At 30.3% G+C, this 25,627-nt stretch overlaps 1 protein-coding gene and 1 long non-coding RNA gene across 6 annotated transcripts in view; one reads left to right on the top strand and one right to left on the bottom strand.

The window, feature by feature from the left end:
* The window catches only part of LOC143192919 (uncharacterized), a 67,800-nt gene extending 48,956 nt beyond the window's left edge, over positions 1–18,844 (top strand). For 3 of the 5 annotated variants that reach the window (XM_076398751.1, XM_076398754.1, XM_076398753.1), the window contains exons 4-9: positions 8,225–8,325; positions 9,406–9,645; positions 15,462–15,586; positions 17,227–17,391; positions 17,450–17,588; positions 17,650–18,844. In XM_076398751.1, coding sequence (XP_076254866.1) covers positions 8,225–8,325; positions 9,406–9,645; positions 15,462–15,586; positions 17,227–17,391; positions 17,450–17,588; positions 17,650–17,960 — 1,081 coding nt within the window. In that variant the 3' untranslated portion in view covers positions 17,961–18,844. Of the gene's footprint in view, positions 1–8,224; positions 8,326–9,405; positions 9,646–14,672; positions 14,846–15,461; positions 15,587–17,226; positions 17,392–17,449; positions 17,589–17,649 lie in introns of all 5 variants that reach the window. The other 2 variants (XM_076398750.1, XM_076398752.1) reach the window with 1 other exon arrangement.
* LOC143192924 (uncharacterized) lies at positions 221–25,627 on the bottom strand. Its single transcript, XR_013004905.1, has 2 exons — positions 25,424–25,627; positions 221–790 (listed from the first exon to the last, which is right to left on the bottom strand). It is a non-coding gene; the product is annotated as an uncharacterized LOC143192924 (long non-coding RNA).

Genomic DNA, 25,627 nt, shown 5'->3' with positions numbered 1-25,627 from the left:
CATCATATTTTTTACATTATATGGTATTATATGACCAATGTATTCTATAACTAATGTTAAAATATGATTTTATGAGTTTTGTTATAAAGCTATCTTTAATATACATTCTATTGCTGATTAATGTAGATATGTTTGAATTTAAATCGTATATGTCACAGTTGTTATACGAATTCTTTAGTTTTCATTTCATTTCAATTTCATTAATTAGTAACCTGTAACATTCAAATTAATAATCTTTTTTATTATTTAGTTATAACATTCTTACTAGTCATTTCCGACTAACCTACAATTTGTCTTTATGATAACTTAAATCTAGATATATAACTAGGAGGACCCATCGGCCCTAACTGAATTTTTTATTATATGCACCTCACTACACAACACTACAAAACATCAGATGGTTTGATTCTTTTGAGTTTGTGTCCTGTTCTGGTAGTATCCAAAAGGTGCAATACTTCAAAATTCCTATAGTATTCGCGTGCGCCCACAATACTTCTCAGGACTTTGTTCTGAAAAATTTATATTTTATTTGTGTTACTCTTTGCAGAACATCCCCATAATTGAACTCCGTATGTCCATAGGGGTTTCTGATAATTGTGAATTTCTTCCAATTAGCCAGTACATTTTCCTATATTTCAATTCCAGTTATTTTCTTTTCTTCTTTATATGTTCCTTCCAGCGAAGTTTTGCATCAAGATTCATTCCGAGATATTTAGCGTTGTATTTTGCTATATGGAATGTTAGTATTATTGAATGTTATAGGTGGTTGTACGGTCCGATTGTAGGTGAACTGCAAATGCACAAATTTACTTTCGTTAAATTAACAATCAACATTAAAAATTAATAATGCAATTTAATTCAAAATATGACGGTTACAATATTTATATAAACTTCGGTGTTGTTATAACATTGTAATAAATATTAGCTTTATTTATTTGTGTTTTTAAAACTAGTCGGTCGTTTAGATGTCCAATATCGAACTATAAACATCTCAGGTACCAAGCAAGGAAAAGGTAAAACTTTCAAATAACCCAACCGAAGGGTGAAATCCGGAAGTAATGGAAATGCCTCTTCAAAAAATGTCGCGTGCTGAGCACAAGACAAACCGTTGTTCCGCCAGCTTTTAAGTAGAACTTCTTGTACCGGTAATGTCTTGCTGTCCAGCAGAAATTACGAGGTACTTGATGAGTAATTAACCTTTAATAAGTGATTTGCTACGTTGTCGAGTCGTAAAAACTATTTTCATTTACTGCCCCTGATTGTAGATTTTTTTCTGTGGTAAAAACAATGAAGTAACAACTGTTATGAGAGTTATCAAAAACACGGTATAGATAATTATAATAAATTAGATACTTTATCCAATTTAACTAAACAGGGTTTTTATTTACATATAACATTCAGAGGTGATTCAGAGTATATTAAAATATATAATTATAATTATTAATAAAAAATATTAATATATTATTTAATCATATATTGTGAAAAATGGTGATACAAGCTTAAAATAATTTTTTTTAATAAAAAGGAAATTTGTTATATATTCCGGGAACTCTCGATATTTTCAGCTTGTATTATGGCGAATTTTATTAATACTAGGTGTTAAAAAGAGTATCTTAATTGTTTTCAGTTGAAAAGCTGAATAATTATTTTATTCCAATTACCAACATAAAGTAATGCGGTTTTCTATTTTACATATTTAATAAAATACATACATTTCAGGATATGTTAACACATTAAATAATACGTCTAAATAAATGTAGAATAATTTACATACGTTCAATTTGGAATACATTTAGTAAACATTATATTACATTTAATTTTGAATTATTTATAAAAAGCCGGAAATTTGTTTTTATATGACCAATATATTTTTTTTATATCTTGAAGCCTCCTTTTTACCAACGAAACTCACATTGGACTGGACCTATAGTTCAACGTGGTCGAACGAATCACGGTCCTCGGCATTAAGCTTACCGACTGGCGAGGGACTAACTTTGGTGATCATCCCAGAAGACATTCGGTTTTACCCAGCCTGGTTACTGGCGTGACTGGGATCATTTTCTTTATCGGATTTTAGACTTTTGTCTGAGGACAATTACTAATGTTAAACAATCACAAACATACATTTACGACCATACCCCAGCAGGATTCGAACCCGCGAGTGTGTTAAGTATTAAATTACAATTTTATTAGGTGACTGTGTGTATTCTGATTTTTTTACTTCTAAAAAGACATTTATTGAGAACAATTGGTACAATATCTATTCATCAAAATACACATTTTGCCGTAGTAGATACACTTTTCTTTGGGAGAATATCTAGAAATTAATTTGAAAACTAAGCCAACCTGTGGGATTTTGAACAGGCTTGAACGATAAATAGGCCTTGCAATTTATTGGCATCGTAATAGTCACTTTTAACTCATTGAAACCAAAAAAGACAATTAGGATATAACCGCACAGCATCATAATAAGTTTTTAAGAGTGTCTGATGTGTTTCGACAGCAGATTCCTTTAAATCAAATAACAATTGAAATTAAAATGCCATTTTGAGCGTTCCATAATTACCGACTCATATATTAGCGATTAGCGACCCTATAACTCAACAATACTATATGGAAAACTCGAAATAAATTGTTAGAGTTATATCAAAACCAGTCACATTTTTAATAATAGATATCGCCGACTAAAATAAATACAAGAGCCTAAAAGATTTATTTTATAAAAAATATGTAATGTATTCATAATATGTCACCTTTGAGTCCACACAATTAGATTTTTTTAATCTCTTATCGATTACATTCTAAGAACCACCATTAAATTTTGCTAATTTAAACATTATTGCTTTATTAACACTTAGAGTTCACAAAACTTGCACGTTTATAATTACTTTTTAATTTCAACGTTTATATTTTGATACTTTTTTGAAATAACTATGTAAATGTGTCAACGTTCTTTTAAATTTATTGTTCACTCAACGTTGTTTGGGCAAAGTCAAATCTGTTATCTTTGGTTATTAGATTTGATATAGATTAGATTTGAGAATAGATGCATATATATATATATAGAAATCTTTATAAATTTTTAACATTAGTTAAAAAAATTTTCAGTATAAACTGTCTGAATATTCATTGGCAAAACTGTCTCATTTGTTTGTAGAATTATAACAATTGTTAAGTGTGTACTTGTGTCCTTTTAACATGTGGATTCACCGAAGCGGCTCTACTTCCTTTCCGTCTAAGAATATGTCATACGAATAAGGCACGTGTTTGTCGAAGGTGTAGAGGTTGTAAGTGTGCCGAAACAGGAAATACTTATTGTCGTTTAGAGGATATAAGGATGAGGAGACACACCAAATAATTGCTAAACATTTCAATTCTCAAAACGTTTATAAATAAATAAATGTGTTACTTTCCATATAACTATTTCAGCTAAAAAAAAATGGACATATTATATCCATGACTTCGGTTCTTATAATCGGAAATGCATCGATCGTACCATGTCTAGACGCCTTTCAAAATAAATAATAAATGGCAACCCAGCATGCTTGATCATCATTAGGATTCTTTGAACCGGTTGAAAGGTAAAACTGTTCCTATATAATGATGGACAAAAAATTAATATTGAATTTTTTTTTAAGTTTATGTAATGTAATGTGTTTTTTTTGGCTGTTAGCAAGGCTCTAAAATAATTTCTAGGTACTATAAACGAAACTTCAACATCTACGACTATTCGAGACATTGTGTAGCCTAGCTCGTAATAGAATTTGCATTTCTATGACGGTCCCTCTTCGAGGAGGCGTGGAAAAGATGTTGATGTCGCTAGTGAATGGTAGAATCAACATTAGATATCATAATATTGTATTTATTTTAGATCTTTATTCCCTATTTTTTTCTGTGGGATATATTTGGAAAGCTCACCCATCTGTAACTAATAATGTTTGTTCAAGTTTGCCGAGTATTATTTATTCGTTAATAGTTAGTTAATTATTTAAATTAATTTAAATAATTAATCATCTCAGAACCTTTTCAGAATTATTCTAATATTTTATCTTAATCTTAATATTTTATCTTATTACCAAAATTTCATTTTTAACAAAATGTGCGTATGATGGGTGCTGTATTCATTAATAAAGAAACAAAAATATATTCTAGTGTGATTTGAAAGACTATTAAAAATACTTTGTGTATTGTTTTATCATTATGGATGAGTCTTGGGTTTACCACCATGATTTTGAAATAAAATTGGGACTAGGGAGTGGTAAAATGCGACTATTGCGTCTTTCTATGGTGCAAAGGGAGTTCTGTCCGTAGGTTACCTCGAAAGTGGGAAAACAATAAGTTCAGATATTATCGTTACTTTTAGTGCCAATTTGATGCAAATATTCTTGTGAATGTAAATGTGTATGTTAAATTTATTCAGTTTACAGAAAATAAAAATCAAACTTTTTTATCGAAATAGGGCACCTCAAAAACACAGTTTATTCACCAGATTCAGCATTTTTCAATTTTGTTTCACGGTTTTCATCAAACGAAAATGTTCTAGCTACCGCAGATATATATTTTCAGGAAACTATTCTGGCTCATTATTCTTTTTTTTTGGGATATGTTTAGGAAGTTCAACCATTAGTAAATTAATACTGCTTGTTCAAGTTTTTTGAGGATTATTGCATCGTTAACAGTAAAATTTACTTATTAATTTAAATAACTAATCATCTCAGAACCTTTTTATGTTGCAAAGGGAATGCCAAGTTGGTAAAATAATATTCTCGGATATTATAGTAATTTTTAGTACCAATTTGATGCGAATATTTGTGTGAATGTAAATGTATGTTATCGAGTTTACAGAAGACTAAAATCATTTTCTATTGAAATAGGGCACCTTAAGTAAGGTGCATGCCTTATAAATAACAGTTTATTTACCAGATTCTGCTCCCTGTGACTAGGACAAATATTTTTCGTGCAATGTGGTTTTGATCTAACGACAAACTACTAGCCGCCATAGAGATATATTTTCAGAAAATTACTATACGAATTTGGACGATCGTTCGTGTGTATCGAAATTGCTCTTATTTCCATTTTTGAAATTTTCTGTTAATGTTTCCGTAAATTTATCGAACAACCTAGTATATTTCAAAGTAACCTATAACACAAATACCATAACGTACCTGCAGTATTCATGTTCACCTGCGATATGATTTCAAAACAGAATCTCGATTATTGACCGCGTCTGCTTGGGTTCGAAGGCGTTCGCTACTAACCCAGTATCGTATTTCAGCACTTTTTCAACCGTTTACAAACAAATTTGAGTATTTAATTGATATTAAGCGTCGATAAAATCGAATCGCTCGCGATAAAACAAAAGGAAATCTGAGGCTTGTGTAGATCGGAAGTGATGAGGTCATGCGGTTAGAGCAAGAGTCGGATCAGGCAGATGAATCAGAAATCTTATCGACGATGCCAGTTTTTGTAAAAATCTCGGTTATAGTTGAGTAAATCCCCCGGCAGAGCTCAATACATTTTTAACAACTTTATTAATATAAATAATAAAAAAGCAGCACGGAGTGGCACTTCGGTTATTAGTAATGAATTGTTATTCGTAGAAAATGTTACTGTTCATCATGTTCATAATTCTGGCTAATAATTTGCATAAAATAAATTTGGTTAGTTAATATAAACAAATATTAGTAATACTATTTAATTTTTAATTCATTTTATGATAAGGTAATATGATACCATTTTGAAATAAGATATTTATTTAATTAGGCATTTATTTAATTTAATTTAAGTATATAAATCTTATTTTAGAATTTCATATATATTTCTAGTGAATTCCCCAACTTTCCACTCTGAATCAATAATAATTACTCTATGTGGTCCATATACGAATTTCAAGGAAGAAAAAAAAATTAAGAGTTTAATATATATATATATATATATATATATATATATATATATATATATATATATATATATATATATATATATATTAAATTATAAATATATTAAAATATTATTAGTGAATCCCTCAACTTTCCACTCTGTCAGTTTCAGATTTACTTGAATGATGCATTGAAATATAAATTATAATTTATTTCATGATAAGATATTGATATAAGCTTTACTGTATAAAAAATCATGATACCATATTGTTCATACAGGATTTCGAGAACAGAGTTTAATTTTAAAATTTAGTAAAATATATTAATGAGTCATATAAAGTCGAATCGAATAATACCTCTTCTTGTATGTTGAAATATAGAATTAAATTTAGAAGGTAGGAAAGGAAGAACATATTCAAAATTAACTAACATTATTTCTATACTAAACACGTTGAAGTATAAACTTTTACCAATTTATTTTAAATTAATTTGATGTTTTAAAATAACCTAATAATGATATGAGACACGATATGATTAAATTACAAATAAATTTGAGGTTTGGCGGATTAAAAATAGATGATTTCATGACGCTCAAAGGTCGAATTCAAGAGTTATTTTATATTTAACTGTAACCATTTAGTTTATTTAATTGTTTTGTAGACTTTGTAAATATTCTCAGTGAATCCCAAAACTTTCGATATCGCTAGTTTCCTATTTATCTGATTATTAGTAAATAATATCTATTAATAGTAATAGACAAAAACATTTCAAGTTTCGAAATTAATTATAAAAATTAAATAAAAAATTATACATCCATTTGTATTATAAACATAATATTTATAGTTTTCAAATTTCATTTGAAATTCAATTATAATTTTCTATTGATTTATTTAATACGTTTATATTTTTCATTGTACAAATTTGATAAACATTCCGAAAATGTATAACATTTAAAATTTATATTTCTTTTATAATTTTAGAATTTTATATTAAAATTGGAATAATTTTTTATTTATTATATTTGCACGTGCTAATTATTTATATATTTACTTGGTAGTGATTTAAATTGGGATGATGTACAATATAAAAAAGTTATACTTGAGAAAATAATTAATCAAATATTTATAATTATGAAAATGTCATAATCTCACCAAACAATCAGTGTAACTTACGAGTTAGTTATATATATATATATATATATATATATATATATATATGTATATATATATATATATATATATATATATATATATATATATATATATATATATATATATATATATATATATATATATATATATATATATATATATAACTTTCAATATCGCTAGTTTCCGACTTATCTGATCATTATAAATAATATCTATCAATAGTAATAGACGAAAACATTCAAGTTACGAAATTAATTATAAAAATTAAATAAAAAATTATACATCCATTTGTATTATAAACATAATATTTATAGTTTTCAAATTTCATTTGAAATTCAATTATAATTTTCTATTGATTTATTTAATACGTTTATATTTTTCAATGTACAAATTTGATAAACATTGCGAAAATGTATAACATTTAAAATTTATATTTCTTTTATAATTTTAGAATTTTATATTAAAATTGGAATAATTTTTTATTTATTATATTTGCACGTGCTAATTATTTATATATTTACTTGGTAGTGATTTAAATTGGGATGATGTACAATATAATAAGTTATACTATATATAATTATAATGTGTGCTAATATTAAAATAAACATTACTTTCCTGATGACAAAACGGCCAAAGTTTGTACTCACCCCTCCATATCGCGGATTCCTATGACGTAGTACCGTCACGTGGTACCTACCTCGAAATACGAGTTAAGATGGTCCGGCATGGCCAGGCAAATTAGTTGTGGATAAACCACCGTACTGACAGTTCAGAGCGCAGTTGTATTGTTGTAGAAGATTAGTTGCTCGATTTGGTTCGCGTGGGAAAGAGTTATAAAATAATTCGATAAAGTTATTGTATCTGTTTGAGTGATTTTAGTAGTTGAGTACATGCCTCTCCTAATTGCAATGGACGATACACGGGAGAACATGAATTGTTTACAATACAAGTTAGTGAATGTTTTTTATGCTCGACAAATATTTTAGTTTTTTTCCCTCGTTATTTGTGGGTCGGCTCTGCTTTAAAATCGGCGAGTTTTATCTTAAATTCATTGTATCTGATAATCTTATCTTTATCTTAATAATCTTTTTAATAAGTAGATATGATATTGCAGTGGGAGTATATCAGATATTGTATATATTTTTTTAACTTCCATTTATTTGTTTTATTAAAAGTTGTTATTTTTATTTTCAGTCCTATTTATCAAAGGAACGCAGCTTCTTACAATAATACCATGCATTATTATCCTGGCTCCCCGGAGATCCATACGCAGAATCAAATGTGGTCGAATGCCGGTAAGTTTCTTTACATACGTTTAAACATTTTTATGCATTCTTTTGTCGAACTACAAATCCGAACACGAAATGTAGCAGTTCAAAAACAAATTAACAAATTATCGGAAAATTAAACAAACAGGTTTTTTAAGGCGATTTAGCTTTTTAAGGCAAAAGGAATTTTTTCGTTTGCCGTAATTAAGCTCGAGAAATACCAGCCATTTGAAACGGTGCGAGTTTTAAACTGCGAAAATTTTATTTCGAATATTACTTATTGATATTTTATTTTGCGAAGATTATTGTGCATTCGCGATATGGTCTCGCAAAGATGCAAATATAAAAATAGATTAGTTATCGAAATAAAAATGCGTTTATCATAAAAACCGCTAAATTAGGGGTCATCTAAAGAACGACACTCGAGTAATATAATTATTCTGTATCTTTATGTTTATTTATAGATTTTTTTTCATGAAAATATATTTTGTTTTGATCCGATTCATTGATGTATAGGGACTACGAATTCATTTTACATGTTCTTGTATATTCAAAGTGAAAAGGCAGCGAAATTTTTGTTCTCAAGTATTTTCAATTTTCCTTCAATATTCTGTTATAATTTTAATTTTATGTCTGATAAACTGACACTTTCTTTTAATATTTTTATGGATTCTGAAATGATAATTAGATTGACAGTTTTGTTATGTTGCAAATCTACATTCTCATGATTTTGCATATGAAGCGTTTGCCTGTGCATTTTCAATGATTTTGTTTCAAATTTGTTTAATTGGTTGTTTTCTAGATGAACCGCCGATCTTGACTAAATAAAAACTAATTACATTAGTTTACATTTATTTAATTTACTGCTGCATAATAATTATAGCAAATTTTTACAAATTGTTTGTTATTGCTATTGTAAAATTAAAATTACACGTGTATTGTTAACGAAATTAGCAACCGTTCTGTAAGCCGCTGTTCGCACATTTAAGCACTAATTGTTAGTAAAAGTTGTAAGAGTTTTATTTATCGACGTTATTTTTTTGCTTCGTATTATGGACGTGGTTTATAAAAAAATACGTTGATACATTCTATATCGTTCTATTTCAGGTGTTCCTTTAAACACCGGGCTACTCAGCGAAGATTATCAGAAACCCGTCACTCCGGCCCCAAATACTCTACCAGGATTCAATAGATTACCCGCATTTCAAAGTACGACTCCCCGAGCCACAACATACCCACCCACTAGTTATGCAGATTATTGTTATACCGAACAACAAGCAGCATACAACATAAGTTCGCCAGCAGCATCCAGAAACAAGATGAGTGCTTCGAGCACATTATCAGCAAGTAAGTTATTATTGAATATTTTAGTAATGGTATAATTATCATCTGATTGTATACAAATTACATGTTTTATTTAACTCTATGAATTACAAGAGATTGGCCCTGTTCAAGGTTCATTTAATAACAAAATTCATTTGAAAAATATTTGATATTTCTGGCACCTAAGTGGCAAAAATGAATAGCGATAAGTGTATCTATAACGGGCCGATGTAAAAGATACTACTTTGACGCCCCCTTATCTGGTTCATGTCTCTTCGCATATATGTGAGTTGAAAGCCATAAAGTTCGGTTTTATGGCAATAACATCGAGGTTTTAAATTTAGGATTATGGTTTCGAAAAACTATGAAATAATAATTTGTATTTCTTTTTTATTGCGTATTAATCCAAATACTTTGACAAGATCACTGAGAATTACTACAAAAATCCCATAACTAATATAACAGGTTTTATTAGCTAAATATTATTTAATAATGTCGTGACAATTAACGAAAACTACTTTTCTGTTCCCATATATACTCTCTTAATATCTACGGTATTCAATGTTTCATATCTATCACAAGTTCGGTTTATTTACATCTGGATAAAATTATAAAACATATCTGGGAATTTAAGTAACGGACAGGTACGAATTTTGGAGTCAACTAAATTGTTATACACAAATAAGTCTTATGAAAAAAAAACAACGTAGTCATTATCTATTTACAAAGTAAAGTTGAACGGCAATTAAAACACGCAAATTCAGCAGATAAATTCCTGACCTAGGTTAGCGTCATTAATTATTCTATGTGTTTTTCTTTCGTGTTATTGGTAGGTATCAATCGATTGTGCAAAACGATTTTTTGTTTTGAATAAATAAATGTTTAAACTTGACCTTTAAAATTGCCTCTCATAACATACAACTATCTCGACCACTGACAACAAATAATTTTTACATTATCGAAATTAATTAAAATATATTCTTAAATTGGACTGAAATATTTCAATTATTGTCTTGTGGATTTTTGGACTGGAACTTTCCTTCAATATCATTCGATATGTTTCCGCTAATAATTTTTCTTGTTGCCCTCCTTTTGATTTTTTTTAAGTTTATTTTATAATTAATTAAGCCCAAATTTATTTTTTTATGTTTGTAAGTATTTTTAAATATATTCTTAATAACACTTTTTTTTAGTCAACTATTACTAAAATTGTATAGGAATCAATCGAGGTAAAACTAAGATCACTATTTAAAAACAAAAACTATATTTTTATTAATGCAAATATATATATATATATATATATATATATATAATATATATATATATATATATATATATATATATATATATATATATATATATATATATATATATATATATATATATATATATATATATATAATATATATAAAGTGTTGTAAAGTGTTTCTGTGCATATGGTGGAAATAATATATTTTTTAAAAATAGATTTGTAAAAATATTATAATACTCAATAAAATAAGGTGATGCCACTCAAAAATACTCTCTAATAAAGCTATTTTCTATTACGAATACAGCAATCTAAATATCTATTACCAGGATTTTTTTTAAAAAGGAAATCATTTTCATATTATTTTAGTGTGCGGGATATTTTGATCAAGGTCCTTTTTCATTAGTTATTGAGAAAAAAATTAAGGTATTGGATCAATAATTGAAATATTGTATTGTTTAAAACGATTATTTCGATTACATCGATTATATTAACACTAAGATTTTCCTTTACTCTTAAAATTTAATCCATAATAAATTGACGTTTCGCCAAGGTTGATTTTTCGATCACACGAAGTTTATTTCATAGGTATGTTTTCTTTGTTGGTCAGCAGATTTATTATATAAAACAAAGTCGTTGTTATGTCGTAAAAATCCTTTCATGAAATAATGCCCTACTGTTGCTTAAGTGTATTTAAATTACCGACAGTATCTCCTTCTGACTGAAAGGGCTTAATGTTGTTAATGCGAGGTGGCATTATAGGCACAAAACTTTACTTTAACAGGCCCAGAAAGAAAAGAGATTTATTGACCGTCGAAGTGGTGTCCCTATTTCTATCGATGGGGGTTGTAAAAAAATTGGCGCCACAAAACCGTACCCTCTTGGTGTCGGATTTCGAAAACAGATCGCTCAACAACGCGACCCTACAAGTAACCAGTGCTGTTCTGCAGGACACTTTTAGTTTTTTTTCAGCGCGTTGTCGAGAAATTATTACCTTTTGGGGGCCACACACGTATAACACGGTTTAAGTGTCGACACACCGTCTTCTCTTTTGAAAAATGACTCAAAAAATCCCTTCTATTTTTAATGTTGGTGGGTAAGGAATGCGTTAGTAAATGGCTGAACCAGTTAAAGTTATAAGTAATTAAGATTATGATTATCGGTAGACATGTTGGAACATCTAATGGCACGCGCTAGTCTCTTGATAAAACACCAGCTAGGAAAAAGAACCGATAAGAATATTACAGAACCGTATTAGAAAAAATACTTTCATTATATAACATCAAGAAATATTAATGTTAATAATAACAACAACAACAATAATAATGAAAACATGTCGAAAAAGCTTCAAATATTTTTGTATAAATGCTATATGTCAACAAGCATGAACAATAAATGAATATTAAAAGTATGAACATACAATAAGGACCTGTTAAGTTAGTCGCTAAAGAATTTCCTCGCTCATCCTAATACCCTTTAAACCATTTACCCCGACATTTCCTGTGCTGGAGTAACTTGTTTGCCGTAAAGTAACTTTTTCGATGATTTTACATGTTTCCGTTGAAAACAATACCGATCTGTGTATATACCTTCGGTAAACAAAGGCAGACGTCAAAACTGTTTTTGTTTTATTGAACCTAAGCTGTGGTGTCGGTGATCTGAAATAACTTCTAATGTCCACTGAGTCATTTTAGGTCCAAATTTCCGAAAATGTGCAAATATAGTTAATTATATCATTTCCGCATATACAAATATATGATGACCGTGAATTAATTTTGAGGGATTTTTCGTATGTAGAAAATAGTGTATAATATTTGTCTGCCTTTCTAGATGTTACTTCTTTCGAATTCTACATTATAATTTCTTTTGAAATACCTTCAATAAAATAATGATCAGACGGAGAAATGTCTGGTGTATATGACGTGCAGAGTGCCGTTTTAGTCATATTTGATCCAGTATCACATCAATTTTCGTAGATAATATTTCATCATCATTTTATATAAATCTGACATATAATAAAAAGTAAAGACTGATTTACAAAATGGATTGTTCGATATATTTTCGAAAATGATAAATCGATGTATAGTAAAAAATTGTGTTATGTTGTGGGTATCTTGATTGGGATAATGATTAAAGTTTATTATATTACCATTTGGGGGATAATCTGAGAACAAGACTCCTTTTGTGTTTCAGAAAAACTATATTTTTTCTCAATTCTCAACACCGCTTCGCAACCTCTTGTTTTGATATCGGAAGGGAGAAAATAATATCAATATTTTCAAAATCGATTTATAGGAATAAAAAATAAGGAAAATTATCGATAATAGTTAAATAATAAAGCCATAAATATCGATATATATTGCGAAAAAATCGGTATATTCTCATGAGTTGTTTCGTGCCGTTACTAGTATCTGTATCTTTAAAATCGTCAAATTAAAAGGTATATTTTATTAAATATTATTGACGAATGAATGGTCTCCCGTGCATTTATTGAATAACCTGGTATCTGATGGAATAATATCTAACTTAAATTATTTATGAATATAAAATTTGTCTTTTTCAACCGGAAAAACATTACTAAAATTATTAATTTGCATTTCTGTGTGAGTACCAAGACTCGATTTCAGTGCCTCTGCCCAGTGCACACGCAAATGTATTGCAGTTTTATGCCTAATAATCATTCTTCTCTTCAAAGTTCTCATAGCTGCATGCTGTGCATTTCTATATACATACACTGTTAAATAAGGTTGCTGACATTCCAAAACAATTAAGCAATTGATACTTAATATTATAGATCTTTTATATTGTACAAAGGCTTTTTTATTACCCTGCATTTACTACGTTTTTATGTCTGAGAAATGGGAAATTTTATTACACGTCTTGCACAAAATTTATTCTAATATTACACTGGATTATATAGTGTCGCATTTAGAAAGCTGCCCTTAATTTAACGGACATAACGTACATAATAAATGGTCATAGCTTGCCTTGGCCAAGTTATAATTGTTATAAAATTCTTTCCGAGTATTGATAGATCTTTATCTACCAGATCGTTTTGATAGTCTATTGAATTACAATGTTTCTACCTAAATTTCCATGGTATTCAGATTATGGTGTAGTTTACGATCTAGCGCTGAGTTACTTCATGTAACTCTGCCTTTGGTTGCCATACTTCTAACTGGAGTTCGAGAGTGTTTCTTCAATTTCACATTATCCAAATTCCATAAATTTGGAATATCTGCAAGCCAGGGATAGTTTCAGCAACTTTGACACGATTATAATGCAATAACTTCTGCCGTCAGTTCACCTTTATCACCCGAATAACCCGAAAGGGTGTTTTTGAGTAACTTCGGGATTGGTTACCAGTTTAATTTTGGTAGACTTAGTTAATAATTTTGAATAAAATTTAAATTAATGCGGTACGATAAGATGTTCCTAGAACTTTATTGAATCTTTGATAGGTTTTATCAAGACTTAATTTGTTTATTTTTACTAATATTATATATTTGACCATAGGCATTACAATTAAGTATGATAATCTTCACCAGAATTAACCGAGATTAAAAATACCGGCATCATTTCTTATTAAAATCATAAAAGAACGATCGCTTATATTTTATAAAATAAATATTTTATTGGAAATGGATACGATGTATACATTTCTAGATAATATATGTGGTTTCTGTTAACAGCATGGATTGTTAAAAAAGTTGTCTGATATGAATAATGAACTAATGTTATCATCAGGGTTTATATGAAAATTTGACTAGATTAAATGTTCCAATTAAACAAATTGTTTTAGTTGGAGGTACCGCAGAATATTTTACCGAAGGTAGGGAATGCGTTAATTGTGGCGCTATAGATACACCGTTGTGGCGAAGAGATGGTACTGGACACTACCTTTGCAACGCCTGCGGTCTTTACCATAAGATGAACGGCATGAACAGACCTTTGGTGAAGCAGCCTCGTAGATTGGTACTTGATTTTCTTTACAATATCGATCGGTGATTGGTACCGTGAAGTTAGAAATTTTATGGACCTTTTTTTGTTTTATGAAATTTAAAAAAAACTGTTGTATATAGCGAGTGTCTCTAAGATTTCTAATTGCACGTTATCACCGATTTTTAATTTGGGTTATTTTTTGTGGTCGAACGAATATAGCGATGATATTATACTTTACATAACTTCTGCATGAAATGATTGCATGATTGTTTTTGTTAATTTATTCCAAATTAATTTTAATTAGACACGAGATAACCGTCAGATCTTTATTATTTGAGGTAAGTAGTCTTTATTGCATCATATCATTCATATTTGTGTTTTCACAATGGTGCATTTTTTCGTCCATCACAACAATGACCGAAAACTATTTCATTCCACTTTTCATGGTTGTTAGTTAATGTTATTTTCGTTCGCCCACAACTACTTAGTTAATATGTTCATACCAAATAAACAACAAAACAAATTAAACGGTATACACACCCCCAATGTACGAGGCTGCGCTGCTAATCGGTTCTATTTATTTTACAATTTGTTATGATTATTCAAGTAAAATATTGTTTTGGTTAACCCCGGTTTGGCGTTGTTTCAGTGGCGGCTGAGCCTGGTACCGGGGGTGTCCCAGATTACTACAAGAACTACTACAATGGGTTTAATGGGGCTACACGAACTCCTTTAGGAACCCCCTCTACAGAAGATAAAAGTAGCCGCAGATTGGTAGGTTGCTTTGGTTCGTAGATTATTTCTATTAAGCCTATAAATTAGTTTTAAAGGATTTTTGTTAAATGTGAAGTTTTATTATGAAAAATCACTACAAGTATTGTCCATCAATAGCCGCTACTTGTCCCATCTTTTAGGCAATTTTGCGGATTCCATCTCGAAAGAACTGTGTATTTTTAGGTTATCTGCGAATCGACCCATTTTTAGATATGCTCACAAAAAGTGAAGCGCTGCTCAGACAGGACACGATTCATATCACGGCACAAGTATTAATCAAGAGCTAGGTCTGGAGAATACGGCGGGTGGGGTAGCACTGCCCATTTCAATTATTTAAAATATGTTTTCACCAATTTTACGACATGTGACATGTGTTTTTGCTTATATTCCGACAGTTTTTTCGCGCACTGCTCATCTTCAAAATGTTTTAGATGTCCAGAATGCTCTTTCCATTTGTGTGTGTCAAAATCATCACTTTTAAAACCCCAAAACTAGTATTCACATGTTGAAATAATCATACAGCATTCGATGACCACGACGAAATGATCGATACTGAAAAGAGAGGTTTCAAAATGTTGTTGGTTACAAAAGTACCATCTGTTGTAGATCCTTTAAAATTAATTTATAGGCCTGATAATTTTAATGTATTAAGCTCATCAATATTCTATATATTATTATTTCTATTTTTTACGTAGAAGCTGTTTAGTATTTTATATTTAATTCGTAACACGATGGTATCATGATTTAATTAAAATAATATATCCTTTATATATCACTGAAATATTACGCTTAGTAGTTTCTTGTAGTTGGCATTGGGTTGGCAATAAATAATTTTGATGTATTTAGTAAAACTATTTTATTATAGGTAAAGTTTATACTTAAACATTGTATATAATAACTTTTCAATGCACACATTTTATCGCAAAAGGTGTATACATTTAATCCATGTATATATTAAAAGGTATGGCTAATATGGGTACAAATCAATGATTGTATCTATAGTACAGGGGATGGACATAATATTATTTTCCTATGTTTTGTGTATGCTATCATAGTCTACACTTAAGCAGTATTGTCAGAATACAACAAGATGTATTATATTGTATGGTGCTCATTCAATATTATTCTGTATATCCCCTGTTTGTAATAGCGTTTCTGTGCTCTATATATTATGGAAGAAGTTAAACGCTCATATAACAATACAACATTCTTCATGGAGTTGCTGTAGAAAAACACCTGTATTGGAGGATTTTTCAAATACATAAAATTCTTATGGTTGTATCAAATTGATAACAGAATTGTTTTTGACGCAGTTCAGCTTCCGATATGGTTTACGCTGTTTCGTTACGCTTGAACCGTTTTCATCGACATCTATTCATTATCGGTGATGATTCACTTACTGAAAGATTCATTGGATTTGATATGCTTATTGCAAATATTTACCGTAATCTCCTTCGGTGCATGTGGGATAGTGATGATTTTTATCATACGGTTTAATATGTCAACTTTTTTAAGAACATCGAAAAAAAATCAAAATTATTTTTTGCCAATAAAATGTAATGTAATGTAATAACATAATGAGTAGTACTCCCAGACACAATTAAAGTAAATAGCAATTAACCGTTTTATTAAATTTTTAGTCGGCATCACGACGAGCTGGTCTATCTTGTAGCAACTGTCGCACATTGAATACTTCTTTATGGAGAAGAAACGCTGTTGGCGAACCCGTATGTAATGCTTGTGGGCTATATTATAAGCTCCACTCAGTTAACAGACCCCTGTCAATGAAGAAAGATACTATTCAGGTACGTCCTTAATTTTGTGTTATTTCGGAATATTTGGATTAATTAACGTTTATTACAGACAAGGAAACGGAAGCCAAAGGGTAGTAAATCCATGGGAGGACAATCCAATAGAAATAACCAAATGAATAATAGATCTGGTTTAAATAATAATAGAATTAAAATGGAGAACTCCATAAAGATCGAAACATCACCTTTAGGTAAGGATTATATAACATTTTTACAAAAGTTAGTGTAATAAATAACCAATTCTATTTTCAGACAACTTTGGGCTTACACATATACAGCAGCCGTCGTCAAATTTTATGTATGCAAACCAAGGGTACCAACGATTGAGTCCGAGCTATTCATCACAGTCTCCTCATAACTTGACACAAGCTACCGATTATATACTTCATCAAAACACAAGTCCGAGTCCACCGCAGTCCAACGCTTCCGATATTCACTCAGAATCTCCACATTCTCCACTTCTTTTGCACAATAATAACAACAATAACAATACTAAAGTGATAATTAATGGAGACCATCTCATGGATAGGCCTACAGTCGTTTCGGATAGGGTTGCGCCTTAAGTTGCAAGGTAATTTTGAGATGGGTGACACGATATTTTAAACCTTGTTCAGCGTCTAAAGAACATACGACAACTTCGGAAAAACTTATGATTTAACATCTATTTTGTTTTAAATAATTTTAGATCCTATTTAGTAATATTGGTTAATAAGTATTTCAAAATGAGATTCGTTTTAAATTTGTTAAAAAATTCAAAGAAATTTTTAACGAAATAATGTATATATTTATATTTTAGTTGATTTGTGAGATTTTTGATAATTAAGTTTGTTATACTTTTTTGATGTTCAATATTTAATGCATTAGGGGTGTCCCTAATATAGGGGGTAATCAAATTTGTTTCTTCCTATAATCCTGATTAAATAATTAGTAGAAAAGTTTACTAAATTTGATAACGTATTTAAGTAGTAGTAATTAAGTAACAATGTACTTGTTAGATTTTTTGGTAAATTGTAAAAAATATCCATATTAATATCTTATTGTACCAAAATTCCTGTAAATACTTAGCTTTGTAGATATAAACAAAATAATAATCGATGCAGAGAGACCAAAGATATTTTTCTATTCCCAAAGTATATTGGGAAAAATATAATTTTGTTTTTTATATGTATATCTAAACTTATGTTTATAATTGACTGAAATTGGCTCTCAAACCTCAGTTACTATTAGGTTTTTAATTTTAACAATTGTTTTTGAGAGGCTGAATAATTATGTTTATTTTTAGGAAGATTCATTAATTTTTATCTCTGTATAGTTATTTTATATTTTAATAGTTATAGGTTGAAAATTGGTGAGACAATCTTCTCTTTGCTAGCTCCTATTGTATGGAGACTTGTTATATATTAATAATCTTATTTAATGTTAAATCGAAATAAAATTTGTGTATGTAGAACGGCGTTTAATTTAAAAGTTACAAATTTTTCATAGAGTTAATAAAATGGAAGTACAGGAAAGTTTTATATTGTGAGAAAATATGGAATAGTTGCGAGGAAAATAGTAAATACAACAATTTTATTCTCCCATACAACGTGGCACTGTCATCAATAGTTTCTCTGCGATAGAGGATTGACATTTTTGTTAGTTGTCAAATATTTATGTGTGGAATAGAAAGAGAGATAGAAAGTGATAAGAGTTCTATTTTATGTCACAATTAGATCAGATTGAAATAAAATAAAAAGGCTTAAAATGCAATAATAGCGAGTGCGAGCATTCAGGAACGAGCAGGATTCTACCATGACCTGCGTTGTCAACATTTTAAGGCATTAAAATAGAGCGGTGAATTTACTGGGTTTTGATGTACCAAAACAAAAGTAAAATTGCAATTGCGTGTATAGCCTACTATCCCACTCCTCTGTCGAAAAAGCAAACTCCCAATCCCCCAGAATACGACTCTGTACAAAATGCTGGTCCGACTAGTCTTCCTCTGTAGAGTACAGGTGTGGTACAGGTACGACTCCCAGGGACAACTAGCATTACTTAAAGTGCTCATATCCAAAATGTCTTCGCGTTACTCAATGTGCCATGGTTTATGAGGAAAGCAAATACACATCTAGAAACAGGCATTCCGTTCGTGAAAAGCTTCACGCACATGCTCAGTATGAGGTTCTCCCTAGGCACCTTAGAATACGAAAATAATCTGATCAAATCCCTACCCATCCATAAACCCCGGGAGTTAAACCAAACACGAAAATCCCTGTCGTAACCTAGGGTATCTGTCGCCCGCAAAACCTTTCTATATTGAACCCATTGACCATTTGGTTCTAGCTTGTCATCTTGGTAAAAGAAAAAAAAGCTCTTCTTGGCCAACATTCAAAAGTATAATAGTTGTTTCCAAGTGAGGTCGTTTAGCAGAACGTATATTGTTCGATTGTGTTCTATGTTTATATTGGATAATTTTATGTTTACGTTCAATGTATTATACATAAATGTTTTTTGGTAATATTGAAATTTATATTAGGAATAAGTTCTATAAATTTTAAAAAATTGCAGATACAGGAACAAATTTACTATTTACTAGGAATGCTGTTATCATTACCAGATGCGGATAATTTTTACAAATTTATTTTTTAGGACAATACGGATGCGAAAATTAATACGCGTACTGATTACAATTCAATAGTAGAGTGAACTACAACAAATAATATATATAAAAATATATTTGTTTCGCCATATAATTCTGCAGTCAATCAATAATGTTTTATTGGCAATCATTTTTCCCTTTTGCTGCATTTCCTGTATTTTACTTGACAGTTGAAGTTGAAATTAATTTTGAAAATTAGGCATCATATTGCAATAGAAAATGTTTTTGTTCAATTGCTTCCACCTTCATTATGTTGTCACCTCATTTGTTCATGTATTATTTAAATTTCACATCGATTATATTTAAATATAATTAATTAATAATAATTTAACAAATTAGTTTTTCTTCCCTTAATATTGTATATTTACAATTTCTTAATTTATTCAAGATTTATGTAATTTATTTTATTATTTAACTACTTAATTAGTTTTAAATTAGGAGATATTATTTGTAATTAACTATTCTTTTCTTTACAACACATCATGTTATTAATTAGATCTCTAATTACATTAGATATGCTTAGTACATTTTAATTTACAAATTATTTAATACATCACAATGTATTTCCCAAATTGAAATAAAACTAAACTGCTAAGCTATTGCGTGGTATTGCTTCCACTTGTGATGTACCAACCTTATTTCACGTTTTAAGGCAAAATATTGAATCACTCCGTAATGATGTTGATTGAAAGCTGATTCTGTTTGAGGAATCAGGTATCCGCCAAATGATATAATTATATTTTCCAGTTCCTAGTCCATCTGCAGATTTTGTTGATTGCCATTTGTACTTTTTCTAGGGCCTTAGGCTGATATATATCTTTTGCCATGATTACTGTATCTTCGGCAAATGTTCCAAGTGGTATTTCTTTTGTTGTTGGAGATATAAGTATTTACAACCTGATGTTCAATAGAAATTTTAAATTTAAATTGTAATAATTTCACTCCAGGAATGGCATTCAGGAAAAGTAAAAATGAAGAAACAATGATTGAAATTAGAGAGTACGTCAGGCCCTCGGATCGGTTACCTAGTTTAGTTGATTTGACAAATATGGTAACTAATCAACAAAAAGTTATTGCCCTCACCGGGAATCGAACCCGCGACCCCCGTTAGGGGGCTAAACGCTTCAACCATTACACGATATTATCAGCTCACCAATATATTATACACAATATCTGATTATTATAGATAAAATATATGTGAAAGCATTGTACGTGCCTTTAAAATTTGAGCGTTTCCTTCGATTCCTCAACCTCTTCCCTAACCTTCAAAAGATGCGTATATAAATTTAACAGCTAGACAGCTAGACAGCTGATCTGATCATTGATTTGTGAATTATAGCATTTTGCTTGCTCATCTACCGTATTCTCCAGATCTGGCCTCCAGCGACTATTTCCTGTTCTCAGATTTCAAAAGAATGCTCGCTGGGAAGAAATTTTCGTCGAATGAAGGGGTGATCGCCAAAACTAAGGCGTATTTTGAAGCAACAGACAAATCGTACTACAAAAATGGTATCGAAAAGTTGGAGGGTCGCTATAATCGGTGTATCACCCTTGAAGGGAATTATGTCGAATAACAAAAACTAATTTTGGCAAAAAAATGTGTTTTACAATGATAGGCCGGGGACTTTTCAATTGACCTGTTATAATTTAAAGAACAAAACTGTTGTTCAGGCATTTGCTTTCTTTGCATCAAAATAGGCCCCGGTTTCGGCGATCACCTCTTCATTCGACGAAAATTTCTTCCCAGCGAGCGTTCTTTTGAGATCTGAGAACAGGAAATATTCGCTGGGGGCCAGATCTTGAGAATACGGTGGATGAGGAAGCAATTCAAAGCACAATCCATGGATTTTTGCCATCATTTTAACTGACTAGTGATACGGTGTATTGTCTTGGTGAAGCAAGAAGAAGCGTCCTTCAAATGGTCCAATAACGATATGTAACAGTCGCTGTTGATAGTCCTTTCTTTTTCAAGGCAGTCAATGAAAATTATTTCATGCGCATCCCAAAATACAGACGCCATAAACTTTCCAGCCGACGGTTGTGTTTTGCCACGCTTTGGAGTGGGTTCATCGTGTGCAGTCCACTCGGATGACTGTCGATTGGACTTCGAAGTGAAATGATGGGGCCATGTTTCATCTGTTGTCACATATCGACGCAAAAACTCGAGTTTATTACGCTTGATCATCTTCAAACACTGCTCCGAATCATCAACTCGTCGTTGTGTTTGGTCAAAAGAGAGCTCGCACGGCACCCAATTTGCTGAGAGCTTTCTCATATCCAAATATTCGTGAATGATATGATGTACACGTTCAGTTGATATTTTTAGAGTGTCTGCTATTTCATTCAATTTCAATTTACGGTCATTCAAAATCATTTTGTGGAAGTTTTTGCTTCAACTGTATTTTTTCCCTTCAAAAAGCTATATTTTATCAACACGCGAAATTCCTTTTTATCCATTCTTTCCCAATAACAAAAGTTGCTTCCCTCAAAATGTTATAATTCACAAACTAATGATCCGACGGCTGTCAAATTTATACACGCATCTTTTGAGGGTTAGGTCTAACTGAAAAACTTATGGATTTATTTCTAGTAGCCTCGATCTATGTGTCAGGCCGGGAACTTTTCAATTGATCTGTTATTGACTTTCTCAGTTACTAATCACAGACATCCCCGAAGAAAAGGGGGAGAAAACGTCTTATCAGCTATATTCTTAGATGTAACTCAATCCTTCGACAGAGTTTAGTTTAAGAAATTTATCAACAAACTCAGTAACAACCAACAAGAACACTTTAACATCCAAGTTACAACATGAATAACATGATATGAAGATAAAAGACAATGGAGGTATCAGTGTATATTGAATCTTAGTGGCCAATCTATGTCCACTTTGTGGGAATGAACCCGTAATTCGTTCATTAAAAACCTAATGTTTGGTTTGGATTACTTCAATATACGACAATACCTCGTTCAGTGGTAAGTCAACTTTTAGTAACAACGCTAAATTTTAGTGTATGGGATAAAATTTCAATTATTAGATCTACAGAATTTAGTTATGGGACTGTTTTGTGATGTGAGTAGAAGTATTTCAAAATAAAATCGAAGGCCATCAGATTCCGATTGTTATATAACCGATGAGTCTGTTGATAATTATGAATATTGTAGTAGTTGTGTGTTCATTGGGTATACTGCGCACATAAGAGAACTAATAAATTGGTTTCTTATAGTTTATAGTGAATTAAATTCTAATTATAGATCTGTATTCGGTAAACTTCGGCAATTTCTGGGCAGTTTTGCGACATTGTCCTTTAACAGCGGCAAAGAAGTAGAATTGAAACAACTACGACTGAAAGAAATTTAACAAATTGTTCGAATTCCATAGCTATAAGGCATAAACGTGACACTAAAGTGTTGAAGTGAGTTAATGAGGTCAAAAGTGGAGGTACAATGAGGAGAAAAAAGAAATAAGAATTTTGACAGGGATAAGTCGTTTGTTGAAAAATGTAATCTAATATGACCAGAGATCGAATGATGTTCACTTAGTATGTTAAGTTTGAGATGTGTAAAATTATATAGTTATATTATTGTGCCGTTGTAAAGATAAATCGGTGCTTCCGAACTAGACCTAAGGGTGACATCACATAAAAAAGTGCCTCTAGAATTATCTTATGGAAACCAAATTATCCCATATCCCATATTATAGAAGTATAATTTTGATTTTTTATTGTAATGTTTAAGGATTAATAAATACATTTTATTTAAGAATGTTTATAAAATGTAGTTCATATTACATTTAATTTGTTATAAATGATGAATATTGTGGGATTACATTTCAACTTCAATTTTAGGAAAGGAAAAGGGAAATTTAATAAGACAAATTCGTGAATTCGAGATATATATTCTATATATTCTTCAAATATACGAATAATTTACAAGAACTATAAGTTTGGTTTGTTATTGCAATGTTTATATATTAAAAATAATTACATATTGTTTTATTTTCCCTTTTGTCCTTTCAAAATGGCTTTTAAATATTTTTATAAGAGGTTCTTCAAATATACGTATAATCTGCATTGACTGACAACGCCGCAAATTCATATTCTTATGTGCATGCAGGGATCTTCTAGAATTAAATTTTTGTTCATTATTACATTATTATACAGACTCATGAATCTGCTGCAGAATCCCATCAATACTTTCATAAACTTTTACATACCATCATACACTTTTACAAATTTATGGTGATCTCACGTATAATCCATATTGCCGGTTTTGGCTTGAAATATTTAAAAGTGGTGATTTTGATGTCAGTGACACAGGAGAAGAGGAGGACATATGATAAAGACAATTAATAGCAAGATTTATTAGATGAAAAGCCAGCTCAAAAATGATCAGATAATTTAGCAGCTGTTGAATGAACTATTTCCAGGTTTTTACATGTAATGAGATATACGTATAATCTACGTATAATATAATGATACTACAATAATTACAACCACAAAAACCATCTACATCGACGCCTGCGCATAAAGTGAGATCAACGAGGTGTAGTGTATTACTAGATACTTAATACAAATGAAGCTGCCACTGTAGATGTCCATCGACATTAATTGAACAAGTTGAACGATTTATTATTGCAAAAAAGACCAGCAATATCGAGCAACAGAGGCAAGGTCATCATTGCAAGAGTTATGAATAATTTTGTTGTACTATAGCAGCTCTAATGGGTTTTGCCATACCCAGCTATTTTATCATACTCATCAGCCTCTTGATTTTGTTCAGATCAATAAAGCATGACCTAGCTGGCAGACTGTTCTGAAATACTGCAGAAGTGCGAGAAGGAGTTAATGAATGGATCAATTCCAGATCAATCATGTTTTTACAATTTTTCTCAATAATTGCCTTTTTAAGGTGAAAAATGATGAGATGCAGAATGATACAATCATCTAATTCTATTAACATTAAACTTTACCACTTAAACTTTTTTGCATGGCTAAATCACACGTCATACACATGTCGAAATAGGTAAAACGTATTTTAATTTTTATGCGCATTTATTCCGATGAGTAAGTTTATAACCGTTTAATATCGTTACTTTAGGCTATGTATTGTAGCTTTAGATAAGAATGTTGTCCTATTGATAAATTTTATCGTGATAGAGATATTATGGTCTGGTGTCATCACTAAATTCGGTTAGGTGAGGTGTAATCGAAAATAAAAATGTAAAAAGTATAATAAGTGTGGAAAAAATTACAGTTAAAAATAATTATAGTCTGCTGGCATGATGCTGTAGCTATATATTTTTATCTATGTATATATATTTATATATATGTCTATATATTTATCTATGTCTCTTCTAATAGATATTATAGAGAAATGACGTGTTCATACATGATGTAAATTCCTTTTTGCGTTAATATCAGAAGTAACAGACACTCTTTATAATGATGTAGTACAGCGTTGGGCGTACACCTTTCCACGATTCACTAAAATGAACTTCACACAAAAATCACTATCACTCTATATCAACTTCAACTTATTTTATAATATTACTTCAAGCAATATACATATTTTAACGTAGACTACTTTAACACT

This window comes from Rhynchophorus ferrugineus, unplaced genomic scaffold, assembly GCF_030347505.1.
Source record: "Rhynchophorus ferrugineus isolate W39M unplaced genomic scaffold, kcgeb_rfMv2 rfM3, whole genome shotgun sequence".
Classification (NCBI taxonomy): domain Eukaryota; kingdom Metazoa; phylum Arthropoda; class Insecta; order Coleoptera; family Curculionidae; genus Rhynchophorus; species Rhynchophorus ferrugineus.
Note: the sequence above shows the minus strand (reverse complement) of the source record. Positions and strands in the feature narration are given on the sequence as shown.